General features: G+C 40.7%; 1 protein-coding gene across 1 annotated transcript in view; it reads right to left on the bottom strand.

The window, feature by feature from the left end:
• Positions 1-17,604, bottom strand: part of CIITA (class II major histocompatibility complex transactivator) — a gene marked incomplete at its 3' end in the record, with an annotated part of 29,507 nt that extends 11,903 nt beyond the window's left edge. Inside the window, exons 1-7 of the mRNA XM_080353857.1 lie at positions 17,009-17,604; positions 8,068-8,211; positions 6,241-6,369; positions 5,760-5,819; positions 4,378-4,461; positions 3,719-3,769; positions 688-837 (exon numbers count right to left, since the gene is read on the bottom strand). Coding sequence (XP_080209983.1) covers positions 688-837; positions 3,719-3,769; positions 4,378-4,461; positions 5,760-5,819; positions 6,241-6,369; positions 8,068-8,211; positions 17,009-17,399 — 1,009 coding nt within the window. The 5' untranslated portion in view covers positions 17,400-17,604. The remainder of the gene's footprint in view (positions 1-687; positions 838-3,718; positions 3,770-4,377; positions 4,462-5,759; positions 5,820-6,240; positions 6,370-8,067; positions 8,212-17,008) is intronic.
• Between the last annotated feature and the right edge of the window lie 419 nt (positions 17,605-18,023).

Raw genomic sequence — 18,023 nt, 5'->3', positions numbered from 1 at the left:
AGCTCTGAGTTTCTGTAGGTGTGACAGAATTTCTTCTGCTACTTTGTGCTGCTTCAGCTAACATCAGATACTTCAAGGCTTCTAACTCATCCACTGCTTTTTGGTTCCTTTCCAGCATAGATTTAAGAGTGAAAGGCGTTGAATTGTGCCTTTGTCACTAGCACTTGCAGGTGTACCATGGGCACGCTCTGCTCCACAACATGATCAAGGCAAGGGGGCTACACAGCCCATCACCTGGATTAGTACTCAGTTTTTGTGAACAAAATTACAACCTAAATTTCGCTCTACTGTTGCAAATACCATTATCCTGCAGTCCTTTACAAGCCTCTGGAGAAAGAACAATTTGGAACTAAACTAAAATTTATTAATGAAATTTTTGTGATTTCCTATTCTTAAGACAAATATTTAGATTAGCACATAGTAAATAACTCCATTATCTTATTTATTAACCTGCACTTCACCAATTAAATGAAAGACTCATTCTGTTTCATAGGGGCAATGCACTTCTAATTTCCCTTGAATAGTCTGCATTCTTTTAGTGACTGCCACACTTTATAGTGCTTGAAACAGCTGCCATACTTGTTTTCCCTGCCATTGTTCATGGTCAAGGATCAGATTTATAAGAGCATTCCCCTTGTATAAATCAGCCTGCGTACAGATGCACACCTACAGCTTTACTGTACATACCAGGAATTACAAAACTTCTTTCCAGCACATTGGCAGCAGGAACAGAAAAGGACAAGTACTGGTTAGTTAGTGAGGTGGAGCTGGCTGGATGGCTGTTGAGAGGCATAGTTAAGAAACCGCCATTCCCTGCAGGCACTGCAGGTCCTTCCACTTGAAAACAAAAAAAGGCAAAACAAAAGGAGAAAGTTATTTCATTGCTGGAAGTTCAAGGCCCCAAAGAAGAGGTCTCAATAGATACCATAAACCACTTGAATCTGATCAGTTGTGTTTTGGTTTTCCAAAAGCAAGAACAATTCACAAAGCTTTCTGAAATTTACTCAGGTCTTAAAATCTAAAATAGATTTATGAAACTCTGTAGAAGAACAATTTTCCTTTTTTTTCCAGTAGTTTGCTCTTTTCATTTTCTTCATCTTTCCTTGCCCACCTTCTTCCTAGAAACCTTCAGATGTGTTTAAATGTAAATGATCTTACACACGGATGATTGACAGACAAGGGATGACAAGGTCTTACATTGGCTGTACTAAGGTTCCCAAGCACAGGCTCAAGGACAACTGAGGACTTTGACTCTCTACTTAGACATGACAGTGCTTGTAAGGATAACTAGTCTGTGTTAGGAGGGTTTCCCAGGGAACAGTCACAAACACCTGAGTGTTAAGAGATGCAACTTCCCCGCAGCACTTGTGTTATTTTTCCAAGAGGACAAACTGGGAGGGACACTCACGTGCATTGTGTGCTTTCATCTGCTAATCACAAGCTTCTTACAAATCAAGTGAGATACACTTGGTATATTGAACTAGTTTGGTAGCTTCCTTGGTTTTGCCACGCCCTTATTCTCAGAGTTGGTTTAGCTTTTCTTCCCCCCCCACCAAGTCCAGCAGCAACAATTATGTTTCTATTTAATCACTTTCTGCGGTCTAATGTTTTATCAGGAGCTACAAACCTATGTGAGTTTTGTGCCACTATAGTGTACACTGTCACCTGGAATGCAAGCTCTTTAGGGTGGGACTTGTTTATGTTCTTTATCAGGAACTGATGTATTATATTGTTACAGGAATCTCTCATTTTTACTGTGGTATAAAAAGAGACTTTTTAAAGTGTTTTCAGCTTGTATGTAAATCAGCATATGGAATTCCCATGTGATTTCCTAGCTAAGGATTGTTGCGTTGCTACAGTCAGATCAGGTGCAGTTATAGCTAGCCACAAAGAGTCAGGCACATCCAAAGTTTAATTGCCTTCAGTTCCTTTGGACAAATCTCATCCTTGGCTTACCACTCTGAACTTTACTGTAGATAGTCTTACACTTCTGAAGAGCTGATGTATGTGCCTATGCAGGGTCATACTGTGACACATTTTACGATGTGTTAAATAAAGTCCCGATTTTGTCATGTACCTCGTCTTTCTGTCAATTAGAGTTTTTGGACCCAGTTCTTATAGTACCTTATGTATAGATTCCTTCCCTCAGCACCTTCATTGGGTCAAGCAAGGTAGAGAGAATTATAATACTCTGAGCACTTTCGAGAAAAGGATGGGCACAGCTTCCCACAGCGCCTGTTAGCTCTGTGATGATAGTGTACACTGGAATGCAAGCTCTGTAGGGGGAGGCAGTTTTTCTGTTTTGGTTTTGGTTTTCATTTGAACAGGAACTGATGTGCCATTTCCCTACTGAAAACTCACATTGTTAGTGTGGCATAAATATAGGCTTTAAAAAGTGCCAAATCTATAAAGGAATTTAAGAAGATAAAAGGTAATCCACCTTTAATGAGTACCAACTGCCAGGAACCTTACTTGTGTCTGGATAACTACAACCAGCAGGTACCAGTTCCGTAGGAACTCTGATTACCTTTCCAGCAGCTAATTCTGCTCAAGTGCCCCTAGAAGTCCACATGAATGCTGGAAAACCAGCTTGGGTCCCAGTGCATGTGTGTGCTCTCTATGACTTTCTCCCAGTCCATGCCAGTTCCTCAGCAATCACCAGCCTGAATTTTGCAGCGGTGCAGTCCCACAACCCAGACGCTCTCTGGATGGCTCCCGGGTTACACGCTGGTTTTGGCTGCCCATCCTGGCATGTACATGGCCCATGGGATTTGGTACAGTCAGAGCTCCCCTTAGGAAGCCTGGGAAGTAGACTGCCGTACAGTAACATATATGTTGCTTCCAAACACAATAGAAGATATTCATCCAAAGGTGCTTGCTCTCATGAGGATTTTGGAAGAGAATTTTGCTGGTTTAGCTCTCCCCAAGATAACCATTTGGGCTACAGTTGGGTAAGAACTTTAACATCAGTTTACACCTAGGGAACAAGATACAGCCTGCCTGCTGCCACAGGTACTGCCCTCCAGATGGTCTAACGGCGTGCGACACCTAGACATTTCCCTTTCTCCAACCCTTACTTAGGTTTAAAGGACTGAATATCATGGCCTGGGCCAAGAAGCCATTTCTGCACAATTATTATTCTCACTAGGATGTTTCACTGGATTTTTGGAAGGTGTCGCACTTAAAAGAAAAGACAGTCAAATCCAGGAAATGCCAAACTATGGCGCCAGTCACATGACCCAGCATAAACAAAAGGTGTACATGATAAAAATTACAAAGTTTGGCACCACTCAGTTCTCCATTGTTCTGCTTCCTTCTCTCAGATGGATTTAGAAAAGTTCAGCTGTGCTTCTGCTGGTGCTAAGGAAGTTTTCTATCAGCCAGCAGGACAGTGTGCTTTTGAAGCACAAGGATCCAACTCTTTCCAGGCTACCACATAGTTGGTCATAAGATGTGTATTTTAATAGCTACTGATAAGAGGGCACAGACTTGGTGCATCATGAATTAGCCAGAGGTGTGTAATAAGAGTGTGATTCTACAGTGATTTTCACTCTGCTGGAAGTGGAAACACGAAAATGCACAAAAATGCTGTAACATGAAACCTGTGAGAGCAAACTTTCCCTAGAAGGCAGAGTTCCAATACCTAACAGCGGATGAGACTTTGGAACACGACACAATACATCTTCAATAATCTTTTCCTATTCAGCCAGTAACTTACCAATTTTCTTGTATTTGGGTTCTGAGGCTTCAGAGCAACTCTCTGCAGAGCCTAAGAAGGCTGAAAGAAAAACAGAGACAGCAAGTGATAAAAATTGAACCAGTTTGGTAATTTTAAGTTTCCACCGTGGAAACTTATTTAAACTTTTTAACGTAGAAGGGGGTGGTAGGAGTTTCAATTCAGCTATTTCAGAACTGTACACATCTAATATATAAAATATGAATGTGAAAAGCTTCACATTATTTTACTATGTGAAATTTCAATTAGGCTGCAAGATTTTTGTGCTAGTAATCAAAGATTTTTGCTGTTGTTCATGCTATTAAAGAGGGAATCATTCAGCTAAAGCTTGCTAAGCTATAGGTACACTGAGAACAAAGTTAACATTGTCACACAGATGATTTAAAAAGGGAAGAAACACAACATGCTTAATGTCATGTTAGAGGAAAAGAAAATCTGTGAATTGTAAAGAATGTGCTTGGGGGAGTTGTTTTCACTTCCAGCCCACACAAGATAAGCAAAATCAGGAGAAGCACATCTGGTTGTATCAGTGAAGAACTACATGAGAGATGCACTGAGGCTGTGTTAAAACCAAAGCACCATAATGCAGATTTAAAATTCAAACACTACAGCCTTTCAAACTCTCACTGGTTTTCACTTACGTCGTTTGTGACATTTCTGCATCTTTATGTCAGTAAATTTCTCAGTGTTTTCAGCATTCATTTCATCCCAAATAAGATTCCCTGCTAAAAAACATGAAACATTGCCAAATGTCAACCTTTGTTATCCTAGAAAAATTACAGAAAGAGGTAAAAGCAAGAGAAACACACCAACAGGCAAAGATGAAATATGTTACAAACAAAAGACGAAAAAAAATAATGCGATAAAACACATATCCACATCATTAAGATTTAGAAAGCCCACTGAGCTATGAATACAGATTCTGTCACCCAGTGTTAGTTTCTGAACGGCAAAATATTAATCTACTGTTACAAATTCAGTGGCTAATAAAACATCAGTGCTTCTCAATGCTCTAATGATAAGCAAAGGATAAAACATCACAGTGTAAAGTTACTTATTTTTATACAAAAAGGGTTAGTTTCTAAGAGACAGAGTAAAGGGTTCTAAACAGATTTTATATTTTGTTTTGTAAGAATTGTGAAGTTATCCATACCATTCTTCTACTGCAAATACTTAAGTATTGTATCTTGTTTCCTCTAAAACCAATATAAATTTTGTCATTAGGTGCAAAAATCCTCAAATTCTAAACACACCAGGGAACAATAAAAAGCATTTTAAAAGTCAGAATTGTCCTAGGTAAGGGCTGACCTTTGGTAAGTTGTTCAAAATTACCTTGCCCAAACATAAAGCAGGGTATATAAAGATTCTGTGAATCTTTCTGATTCTACACATTTCCCAACGGCTAAATATTTATTTATATATATGTATATTCTGAAATAGCAAACAGCTGTATTTATGCCACTACCAAAACAATGATTTTATACCAAAAGTCAAGCAATTATCTCTGGTCAAGCACCAAAAGAAGGAATCATTTACTATGGGTATATTATACAAGTGCTGCAGTGATCAGGGAGAGAAGTAAAATTTGGCATGCTTCCTCAGGCAGGTCTGTGCATCCTGGACAGAAATAAGTGCACAGGAACTCCATTTATACACATGCAAGGTTCTCTGGGTGGGTCAGATTTAATGAACTTACATATATCATCCATGCTGTGCTCAGAATGAGTCTGATGCTAATTGAGGGCACACACTGCACCAGGCAGTTAAGCCATGCATGCACTATGGCCATGCTGATGTGATCAGAAATAAAACTGCCATCTTTGAGAAAAGACTGCAAAAATACAAAGAATCCTCAATGTTTGCCAAGAAAATCATGGGACACAGTTCCCAGGGGAAAAAAAAAAGGGGATACCAGATGTATAGAAACTTTACTGGTGTCTGATTTTTGGGGGTGGAGTACAGTGCAGATGTTAGCCCAGAACACAGTCAAGGAGAAAATTAAAATTTGCCACATAAATCTTACCAAAATCGTCTTCTATCAGCTTCTCCTGATGATCTTTGAGTACATATTCTGCTAATTCAGCTATCAAGAAGGAAAAAGAAAAAGGAACGCAGTAATGACACAGTGAATTTCACAGTAAAGCTCTTGGAAGCTTACCATCATTAACAGAATTCTGCAGTATAAATGAAACTGAAGAGTTAAATTAAGTTTTTCTTGTAAATTGTTCAGGAAATAAAGAACACGAGAAAGGAGAAGTTGAGACAGGAAGTATTAAGCAGAAGGAGCCATTAATAGAGAGATTTTCCCCCAAGAACCACACGCTACTGTTCATCTGTTTCCCCACCACACACAGGTTTAGGTAGCCTGGCTAGATGGACCATGCATGAGGGACCGGCCACTTGAGTATATGACGCTGTTTTACATTGAAAATGGAATTTGTAAGAAATAGCTATAGCAAGTGATTGGAAAATAATGATTTAAAAAACAAAAATTGCTTTCATACCTATTCTTGCGTAAGCGTCTCTGGTGTTGGAACAGAGATACAATTCATCCCCATTTTCACCATTTTCCAGTGTATATGGGAAATCCATATTGTTGACCTGATCGTTATTGCTGGCATCAACTTCAGGATCTTGAATTAAAAAGGAGTACACATCAGCTCAATGAATGCCATAACCAAGGAGTAAAAAAAACAGAGAGCTGGACACACAGAAAAGGCAGATTGGTTACTTCAGTGTAAGGCTTTAGCTCTTCATTGTGTGTTGGCTAAATAGGAACAGAACAGAACTCTCAGTAATTTATAGTCACCCAAACATCAACACTTTTCTTTTGCTAAACACTGAGACATTATTTCTCCTAGTAAAGAAAACAGCTCCAGAATCTGTTCTATGACACTAGGGCCTACACACATGGCCCGGACTCATCCATACTATTAAATCTTCTCATTCTTTAGGTGATGGTGGTACCATCCAAACTCCTGTTCAGAACAATGCTGGGTGCACACTAACCCCTGAACTGCAGCTACAAATTCCCTGTGAAGCTGCTAGTTGGCCAAGGCCAAACACACACCCAGGACCACAGTAATGTCTTCACAGCAGAGATGTTCAGTTTCCAGTTACTGGCACCATGTCCTGACAGTGTTCAATTTATCACTATCACCTCAGACACTGCTAGGGCTTGAAAGCACATTCAAATCAGTGAAACATCTCTGATATGACAAGTCAGTCCTTGATCCCTAATTCATCCTGCTTTCAGTCACTGAGCAGTGAAACCACGGGAGTGAAGAAACACTCCTGTGGGTGCTACTAGCAGTCAGAAGTTGAGAAAGCAAAGCTCAGCCTGGAAAATAATTAATCACAAAGATGATTCCAGATTCTGGTGCTCAGTCCCCCACCAGTTTGCCCATGTACCTGCTGACGCTGGTCACTCATGAAAGCAACAAGGATGTGAGGTGGTATCCTCCAATTTGGTGTTGTTTTACACCTGTTGGGCACAGAGCTATAGGACTTCAAACCTGGCGTACATCTGTTCTTCTCAATTTCATTGCCACTTTCAACCTACAGTCCCGCTCATTCCTTTAAAATGAGCTCAGCTATTGCCCCACAACAGAGTCAGCAGCACAGATACACTTTCATACTTCTATGCCAGCAGATTCAGGGGGAGCAGAATGTTCCCAAACCTTCACACAAATTCAGGAGCAGAAAGTTTGAGAGCCAGGGCAACCAGGCTGATTATCTGTAGGAACTTACATACAAGAACCTATCATCTTTACACCCTGGCCCTTCTGCTTTCTCCCCTGTCACAGAATCATAGAATCATTGGTCTGTGCCCCCAAAAGTTGTAAAACAGCACCTGGCAGTGAAAGTCCATTGTGTTGGTGCCTTAGGATCTCAGAAAGCTCTAGAAATGCTAGTTTGTTTGCAGACTGGCTTAATCACAAACTCATCGAAAAGTCTCCCTTTTGCAAAGCTTTTGGCTTGAAACTACAAAAGCGTTGACAATTACACTTGACCAGCTTACAACAAATGTTTGCAAATAAATTACTTCCATGAATGATATCCAAACCAAATGCATTAGCTTCACACCTTGATGAGGGACAGTGCAGGAAGTTGTAAATGTGTACAGTTTACAAAACATGATAGTTTCTGTAAGCAGTCACTGTTATATATACAGATACAAAGTTATCATGTTGTGAGACCAAATGTCTGCTGAATTTAGACCAGCCACCATGATAAACTGCCATTACATGGCTATATAATTGAGAGGAGACGGTAATAACTCACAGCATGATGACTAAACTAATCAAGTATTTTTTTAGTGTTTTACTAACCTGCAGAGAAGACATCATCTTCATTTCCAGATAACTTTGGATCAAGGACAGTATACAGATGCAATGGATCGATGTCACTGTGCAGCAAATCAAGATAGCCATTCTCAGACAGAAGTGCTGAATCCATGATTTGTCCCTTGCTGTCTGAAATCAAATTGTAAAACAGTTAGCTATGACAAAGCCACAGATTTTGTCAACCAAAACTACAAGTCCTGCACTGTGGCTTTCTGTTGACATGACACTGAGATCTGATGGCTGTGGAACCTGTATTGCTTACCAAGTGTTGCATTGAGTTATAACCCTGAGTTACTTAAATTTATAGATCCAGATACAGCTTGCAATTAGACTTATCTATTTTTCACTCCAATCAGGGCAGTGGGTACTGCAGTCTGACCACCTGGACTAAAAACGTCAAGTATTGAATAAGTCACAACTCCATGAGAAGACAGCAGCGAAGAGGATGGAAGAAGAATCCCATTCTTTACTGTCAGGACAACTTCTTCTCAGGGGAAGGAGCTTCTGGCTGGGATGCTACACCCAGTTGCTAAGCCTTGGAGATGGCACTAGGAGACATCTCCTCTGCACAAGAAGGAACAGTGAAAGGTAGAACATTTACTTTATATCATTCTTTCCCAAACCACCTGGTTGTTTGCATACAAAATAGCATGGTCACCTTGGGAATTAGTTTCTGGTAAAAGGGCACTCACTGGCATTTTGGAATCTATCACAATGATTTTGTAGTCAATTTTCTCTCGCCCTCAGAACTCATATGTGTACCTACTCATGAGCTGGGAATCAGCACAGCCTTCTAAGCAGAGTGCCATACAGTACCAGATGAATTTGACTGATCCAGGGTGCTCCCTGTCCCAGTCACCCCTGCGTAAATGAGAACTGCTTAGATTGCTGCAGCTGCCTTTCTTCATAAAGTTTATCTCTTCCTCCACCTCTTTTTAAATCCCTTCTATTTCCTTCCAGTTACTGCAGTAGGCACTAGAATAAACACAAACATTCTTCCTGGATATTCTGCAGGTAGTGGAGTAACACTACTTGTTGGTTATTCATTGTCTTCATCAAACTATTTGAAAAACAAATATTTGCTCCTCAGTGTTTACAGATCACTGATATGAATGCCAACTGGGCTGGCAATCCAAGTGATTTACTCCACCATAGTACTGAGGTGCCGGCATGAAATGAATAACCAGCAACATTTCCAGACCACATGCTGTTGAAATAGACCATGCACCACAGCCATGAAAAGTTTCAGCTTGGCATCAAGCAGCATCCTTTGCGACGAAGGACAGCTGTAACACACTCTCAGATGTTCCGCCTGTAGCAGAATGTCCTTGCTGTCCACAGCTGCACGCCTGACCCCTGAGGTGTGCAAATGTGGAGCAACCTGCTGTACCATCAACTCTACCTGCAACATGGAAAAAGAGAAACACAGCTACCACTGCAGCTCTGCTGAGAGAGGCAGAGCAGCCCTGGTCACACGTTACCACGTGCTGCTTTGTTATAAATGAATCTTCATTTCTCTTACCCCTCTGTGGGGCTGTCCCTGTGAATAGCTCAGAAATGGCCTCTCAGCCTTCTGTTGCAGAAGACACCAGAGTCTAGAGCCAGAATTCAGAACAGCAGGTGGACACAGTGAAGTCCCACAAGTAGGAATAACCTACACTCAGGTAGTTCTCCTTGTTCATGTTGTGTGGCCTTGTTATGTTACCAAAATCACCAAATTTGAAATTGTTCCTTGCTGTGCTAAAAATGAAAAGCAGAAGTTGACAAACTGCATGAGAACCAAGAATGAGGTTATAAACACACCAGATTAAGTTTTCAGTTTGTTGCATCATTTTGCTTTGCGACTTGCTTTGTTGAATTAATGTAAAATCTAAACAAAGTTTGGCCTTTCAGGATGCCAGGTTGCTAGACTTTGCAAATAATGCTATAGAATCATTACCTCTGGGTCAATATAATTTTGGGGTTAGAGGGAAAGAAGTAATTGGGCAGAAGCCATAACAGGAATGCAAGTTCAGTGATTAGTAAACTCCTTGATTACAGCAGACAAAGCAAAGGGCAAGCCCTGTGGAAAGAGACTAAGACAGACTACTTAATCATCATGGAAATGCTAAGCTTCAATGAAGTCATAGTCGTAAGAGCTTCTGTTGTTTTCAGCCTCTCAATAGCATTTCCCTGTGGATAAATATGTAAGTAATGCAAAATACTTTTCAGCTACCATGGTCAAGAAGTCAGGAAGCAACCAAGAGGAAGTCTCACCAGTGCCAAAACAGGCCAGAGAGCTGAAAATCTGAACCTAAAAGGTGCTATGACCCAGGAACACAGGAGTGAGAGCAACACAGCCTTCTCCCTTGGGAAGAATGAAGATTGCCACCCTTTCAAGAATGAAAAACTTGATTACTTGTCTTTTTTGTTTCATCAGTTTGAATGGCCCTCAGTTTACCCTCTTTTTTTCTTAATTACTTTGGTTTTGACACAAATCTATACATAGCTGTCTATTAACTACACTGGATTGAGCTTTTGCAAGATGAAAATTTCCACACCAAGAAAGCCAGAGGCAAGGAGAATTAGACCTCAGGATCATCAAGGGTTTGCTGGGTGTTGTAACTGAAGCACACAAACTGAAACTAGACATTACCAAGCTTGTTTACAACTGTAATTCCTCTCCCAGAGCTTCCCCTTTTTCCTTGCAGCATCCCAGCAATCCCCTATCCGAGACCAAAGATGAATAAGCTCTGCACTGCTCAGCACTTTCTCTGTTGTTTCATACATGATTTTAAGTTAGTTTACTGATAATACATTCCCTTTGGGGTCCCACACAGTGCTGCCTAACTGGGTGTCTGGCACATTTTCACATCAGAGGACTAAAAAAATCTCCAAATAATGTCAGTGTTTGGGCTGCGAACGCTAGAGCCAGCTCTCGGGGGGAGGAAGCTGGACCCCACACGGACCTGCAGGATGAAAGATCGAAGTCCCTGAGGACACAGGTGCCCCCGCCTTGCAGCACAAAGTGGATGTGCTAGGCAGGGCAAGGCAGGATGTACTGCGAATGTATGGCCATGCCATTCAGAAAGTTCAGCCCTTTCTTGTTTGAACACTGGTTAAGACAGATTTCTTTCTTTCTGTCTTTAAATAAGACCTTTCAGCAGATTATACACTCCAGCTGCATCACTGTACTCCATATAGTTCCCTTTGCATTATCTGTGCAATGATTCAGTGTGCACCTGCGCCAGCAAGGGCTCTACCTGGGATGCGCTTTGTTTTGCTCCATATTCTGCATATACAGCACAACAATATGATTCATTTCTAAGACTCTCAATGTTGGTTTTTTTTCAGGGCTCTTTTTAGAGGCCGAGTGATATCATATGAATTTAAAATGCTGGACAAGCAGTAAAAGATTAGTGAACATCACTGTACCAGGAAAAATAATCCAGTTAAAGAAGGAGCAGGTGTTCACTTAAATCACATACAAGTCTTAAGAGTTAGATGGGGCATTTTTAACTTCTGAAGATAAGGGAGGTGGTTGTGATTTATCATTTTGCCCCAGTAATTTGATTTTTATATATGTCTTATAACAGGCTGCCCAGGGAGGTTGTGGAGTCTCCTTCTCTGGAGACATTCAAAACCCACCTGGACATGTTCCTGTGCTACCTCACCTGGGCGTTCCTGCTCCAGCAGGGGGATTGGACTAGATGAGCTTTTGAGGTCCCTTCCAATCCCAAACATACTGTGATACTTTAAAGGAACAGCATGTTGAAGACTCCAGGTAATGGGGTCTGTTACTAAATAAAAAACAGATGGCATCTGAAAGAATGGAGAAGGATTATACAGACAATAATGGAGCATTTAGTCCAAAAATAAGGTGCATGCTTCTGAGAAGATTTGCTACAGGGTTTCCTTCCCAGAACCTTGTTGACATCTGCTCTGACAGATAATAAAATAATCTCCCACATGAGTACACAGGTTAAGAAAATGAAACTATGTAAAGTCATTCCAGGAACAGAGGAAATCCCCTTACAATTTTATTTTTGTACCGGTTTAGGAAGCTGAGGACAATTCATAAAAAAGAATAGTAGTGCCATGCAAATCACACATTTCTTAGCCAGAAGATGACATAACATTATAGCTCCAAGTCTCAGATTACAGAAATATAAGAGAGTGGACTGCTGTGAAGACGGGAGGTTGAAAAATTAAACACAAAGATTGCAGGAAAATAACATTTCTTCCGCAACACCTCAGACCCATTAAGGGCTACACGTGAATCTGAGTGAAGCATGCTGACAAAAACCAGGTTATATCAAACTCTAAATAAGGAGTCCAGCAACCCACTGGTACTCTGAGCTAAAAGCTCATTATCAGCAGCCACAATCTTAAAGCCTTTTTTAAATTTTTAAACAACTTTAGAGACTCTTCTCTCTTCTTTGCATCCCCCAGAGGTTATGTCACTGTGTGCAGCACACATACCAGCAGGACGTTCCCTCTGTGCTACAGTCACCTGTCTCCCTTTCTTCTCCCCAAATCCATCGCTAACAATTGCTTCACTCCACAGGCACCAAACAGATTTTCCTTTCAGAGATGGTCTGATTACTGTAAACTGCAAGTAATGATGCACAATTTATATTTAGCTTTGAAAGTTTTAGTTTCTATTTTAGATCCATGAAAGGCTTATACATCTGGAAGCCAGTTTAACTTTTCCCATGGTATTACTCGATTTTACAGAAGATGTTACTTTTACCTACAGTCTTTATCTTGCTGATGGAGTGGTGTGTTACTTTCCATGGGCTTTATAGTCTAAAAAGGCAGAACAGAGATGATGCTTGAAAAGAAGCTGCTCTATATTCTGCCACATTCCCCTTAGAGATGAGTTTAAAGAAGTTTTTAAAAGTATGAATATCAGGTAAAAAGAGCTTCTGCCTGTCAATGAACTTAGCTGGATACTAACCAACACAACAGATAAAAGAAACATTACTGGCCTTGTGCTGGAGACAGCCGAGTTCAGGCAGACTCATAACGTGCTGTCCTGCAGGTGTCAGAGTTGTGATTTGAGAGCAGAATTTGCCTTTTCAGATCCCGTATCGCCTGGTGTGTCACAGCTGTGCCTGGCTCTCCCATCCCAGCAGCCCCATGGAATAAAGCAGACACCTTGCCTATAAGCTTTTTTGGCAGAAAAAGTACATTTGCGCAGAGACTTTTTTCAAGACAGTATCTCAGCTCTCCTAAATGGGAACGTAAAGCCAGAAAAAGTAAAACCAGTGAAAAAACTGGAAATAAGCCAATTTCTTCTACCAATCCTCAGTTTCACTTTCTATTGGAGCAAACATTTATACAAAAGGCAAGTACGTTTTTAGCAAAGCCTGAAATAAACTACAGCAACTTTTTTGGCAAATAACACAGCTAGCCACAAAACAAAATTGTTAAAAATTCTCCAAAATTCCACCTGCATTCAGACCTCATCCTACTACTATTTCAAGCAATACAAGTCCAGATACTGACACATTATAGTTACCAATATCTACAAAAGATAAGATGCATTTTCCATGAAAAAACACTGAATTCAGGAGTTGCGAAAAAACTGACCTTAGATAGCTGGACAGTTCCTGCTCTGTCACTCTGGATCCAGAACCCAAAAGTGAGAAGAGCTGCTATCATTGCCCAGGGCTTATAGAAAGTGATACCAGAAAGGAGGAAATGAGCCAGACCAGTTGCTGCAGAAAAGTTAAAGTCTCAGGGGGAATTCCATGAAGGAAAATTAAGAGGAACCTCCCTTCTAGCAAGTCCTGTATAGTAAACACGCTTACCTCTACCGGTTGATTCACAGCTAGGAGCTTGCACTTTTCACTAGTTACGAACAGACTGATACATTCCGATGGAAGCCGAAATTGGATGAGAGCTGACAGTTACAATTTCTGGTGCTCCCCAGAATTCTTCCTTTCCTTTTTTATTCCAGTTGCAATCTGTCCCAAAGCCATGCTGTTAGACAGGCCATCACTACGAATAAAGCAAGAAGCACGCAGACATTCTTACTTTGCAGCTCCCTTCGGTATAACAGAAGTGAAAGTATTTCTTTCACATGTTCACAGGCTCTACCAATACAAAAATTACTTTGGTATCTTGTTCAAGTGTTTCTTGCCATTGGCTCAAAATGATGAGTAGGACGTTCTATGCAAGAGGATCTTGTAAACCTTGTCTGGCTTACACACGGTGTTCAGGGTTTGCTTGTAGCAGCATCTGACAGAATATTTATTCATTTCAGCACCCTGCCAGCACCTACCTGATGTAAGACAAACAAACTTGAAAACCAACTTCGTTCATGAATGTTCCTACCATGATGCCTCTATCTGCTGCTGTGTGGCTTCGCAAGCTTATTTGCCTATTTTTCTATTTTTTACCATGCATAGATCTACACAAATTAGAAATTAATTATGAAAGAGAATATATTCCCAAGTGAGCAAACACTTTTTGTAGTGTTATTCCACTGGCTATGGCTTATACCAAAAGTTCCACCAGAATGTGTAGGAAGTGCAATTTGATGAAGTCAATGACATCCAGGACTTGCCGCTTCAGTAAGGCAAGTTTTTAATCAGCTGCTCAGTAACAAATGGCTTCTGCACAAGGCAGCAGGTGCTATAAGCAAAGCAGCTGCTGACCTGCGTAAGCCTCTTCCCTTTGCAGCGGAGATGCACTTCCATCAGGTTCCATGGGAACACGCTCACTGAGAAAAGATAAAGCTGTATACCTTCTGGGAGCAGCTGATCTGTTCCCACGGAGCCCAGCCTGCAGTGCACAGCAGCAGCCGATTTGGGCTCTCTAACCCACCAGAGACCTGTGTTCCTGGAATTCCTCTATGCACATCAGAAGAAAAGCAACATCTCAGTATAGCAGCATTCAGAGCAGAAAATAATGAAAGGCTGCACAACTACAGGTTCTGTATTTTAGTGCTCTGTTTTGATAGGACAATAATACAATCACTGCACGAGAAATCCCTACAAAATTTAAGAGGGTTATTTGTGAGCCCCATTGTAATGTGCAACACAACCCCACAAGGTATAAGCTCCTTTGCCAGCCTTGCAGCCAGATTTCTTTACCAGCTCTGAGGCGGAGCAGAAAGGATTTGCTGGACCAAATGAGAGTACTGGCTCATCTAGTGCCTAAAGATGGGCTTAGAGGGAAAACGAGAGGCTGTGAGGCAGCTCAGAACGGCCTAAGACTCTCAGGTCACCATCAGCTTCTTTGCTTGGGTGTTTGTTGCAAAAGGAGGGAGCAGAACAGGTTGGTTAGTATGGAAGCACTGCAAACCAGATGTCAATAGTGCACTTTGCAAGAGGGAGAAAGCTGGAGCTTTTTTTGTCCAGAAATTGTAAAGATCTGTTTTGTGGTAGAGGAAATAGTTGCAAAACTGTTAAGTAACAAGTGAGAAACCTGCTGGTATCAGTCTGTTCCTGACCTGAGATTTCTCTGCAAGACTTCTCCAGAGTGAAACAATGACTGAATGTAAGGCTGAAAAATTAACAAATTTCAAAAAGAAAGTTATAGAATAATTTGTTTCAAAGGAAGCTGAAGCCTCTAGTACAATTTGAGTCATTTCTTGGTGAATTAATGTCTTTGAAACCACTTTTTTAAAGCCCATCTCTACTACAAAATCTAGAGAACAGTGGCAAGAGTTGAACATGTGATGGATGAAAACCCATGCTGCCTCTGAGGCACTTCAGCTTCCCTCTGTCATGTCCCAAATGTATGCAGGCTTTGTGACAGGGATACAGAGCCAGGCGTGACAGGATCAAAATCCCTGAACAGAGATTTTAGGTGCTACCATTAAAAAAATGAGCAGGAGCAGAAATGTTTTCAAGCATTTCAGGGATTTAATTTAAAATAGAAGCCAGACTATATATACTCCCAGCATAAGTGACACTGGGCCACTTGCTATGATATTCTACAGTTAAAATATGAATTTTTGGCATTAATTTTAATGTGTGTAATAATAGAGCTAAAATCTTCCAGGTCAGTATTTTGTACTCTCATAAACTACCTCATTTTTTTTTCTCCAGCCTTTCCCCTTGAACTTTCACGCACGCCTCGAGAAGTGATGTCCCATAGTATATTTTAGGGGAGGAAAAAATTCATGCCCCTGATCATGTTCCATCGGTTTTGCAGGACTACTCCAATATTCTACTAAGTTTTCTTTTACTCTCTTCTACAGTTTCTTGGCTTTGTAAAAATAATTCTGAATGCTGTAATTTAAGCTGTGGTTCTGTCATTTTACAAAGGATGGACAGTGTCAGGATTGTCCCAGAACTATCCCTGTTCTCCAACATACACATCAATCCTCTGGTGAGTCAGACTGAAAAGAGAGTTTACTGCCTCAGAATTATAAGGTATTTTAAGGTATTATAGGTATTTTAAGGTATTATCTCTCCTGCTGCTCAAAACTCTTGAATCCAGCTTCATAAGTCATTAGGTACATCCCCTGCTTAAACCTCGTACAGGCAGTGTAATTTTGTTGCTTATAGACATCTGGAATCTAAAGTTAAGAATATTCCTCCCATATATGACTGAAAAAGATAAAAGATTTCCCTCCATCAGTTGCCAGCATGTGCTGCAAACAAATGCTACTCAGACTGTCAATAGCCGGCATGTCCATTGCAAAAAACTGACCTACTCATGGTCTCTTTAATCTACTCTGCATTTCTGGTTGTGCAAAAGGTGGCAAAGAAAAAGCTTCATGATGGCCTGGCTATGAAAACAGGTATCTGTAGCTACCCTGGATGGGTGGATCTCTTCTTAGCTGCTCTTGCATTACACTCCACTCTCTTCTCTTCCCCACCTGCTCTCCAGTGATGCACTTTGCACTGTGTCACAATGCAATCTCAAATGCAATAAACAAAAGTAAATCTTTAACAAAGCAAAAAACCAAACAAAAAATCTGATTTACCAGAAATGTACTTGCTTCCTGTTGGCTCATTATCTGTCTCGTTTTGAGGCTTACTGCCACAGAGGTTTAAACAACACAGGGGAACCAAACTGGTCAAGTAGAGGTCCCATTTTTCCACAAATGTCAGAGATATCTTCCTCGCGAGGTCCTCTCTGTCTTCTTCATGGAGCAAGGCTTGATGGTACTCCTTGGATATCACATCTTCTTTCAGCATGAAGTTAAGCAATGCGTGCTCATCAGAAGCTGTAGCAGCTGAAAGAATCTTCCTTATTCTAGGCAGGATCTCCTTAAAGAGATTCATAGCTGCATCTGAAGGCGTTAGAAGGATGTCTGAGCAAAATCTGAACTGTTTCAATAAAATAAAATAAAAAAAAATCCACTCAGTCAGCATCAAAAAGATGAAGTGAAAAAAAAAAGTTAAGAGACTTTGGCCTGCAATAGCAGAGTTATTTCCTCATTTGATGAAGCCTTTAAATAACATTTCCAACAACAATTAACTTCTTGATGAAATGACACAACAGCACAATTCTTCAGAAAACACATTTTTCCAATCAACAACACGGTCATCTGAAAAAATAAATTTAAAATATATGTATCCCATGAAAGAAGGATTGCCATAGGTCGAGCTTTATCTCCTGGCCAAGGTGGAATGTGGGTCCAGCAGTGGGCCCAGCAAGGTCATTGCTGAATCCAAAAGCTTCAGCACAAAATGCATCCTCTGCAAGAGAGATACGTTTAAAACTTGGAGACTCCAGTGTAAGGTTAGACATTACGTTGTGACCAAATTCTGCTTTCACTAAGTCGTATGGGTTAGAATCTGGGTGAAAACTTCGGAGTAAAAATTTCTCTCAAGTCTGGCTCTGGTTTCTGCCATACCTGAATTTATTAGGAAGAAAAATAACTAGAAAACAAGCTTGGGCTGACTTCTTGGCCATATATTCTTATTCAAAGTTAACATATTTATACTCCAAGGGGCAGACACTTTCAGTTAAATTCCTTAAAGGGAAGAGTTTAA

Source organism: Nesoenas mayeri (genome assembly GCF_963082525.1).
Source record: "Nesoenas mayeri genome assembly, chromosome: 15".
Taxonomy (NCBI): domain Eukaryota; kingdom Metazoa; phylum Chordata; class Aves; order Columbiformes; family Columbidae; genus Nesoenas; species Nesoenas mayeri.
This window is presented reverse-complemented; position numbering and strand designations above follow the sequence as displayed.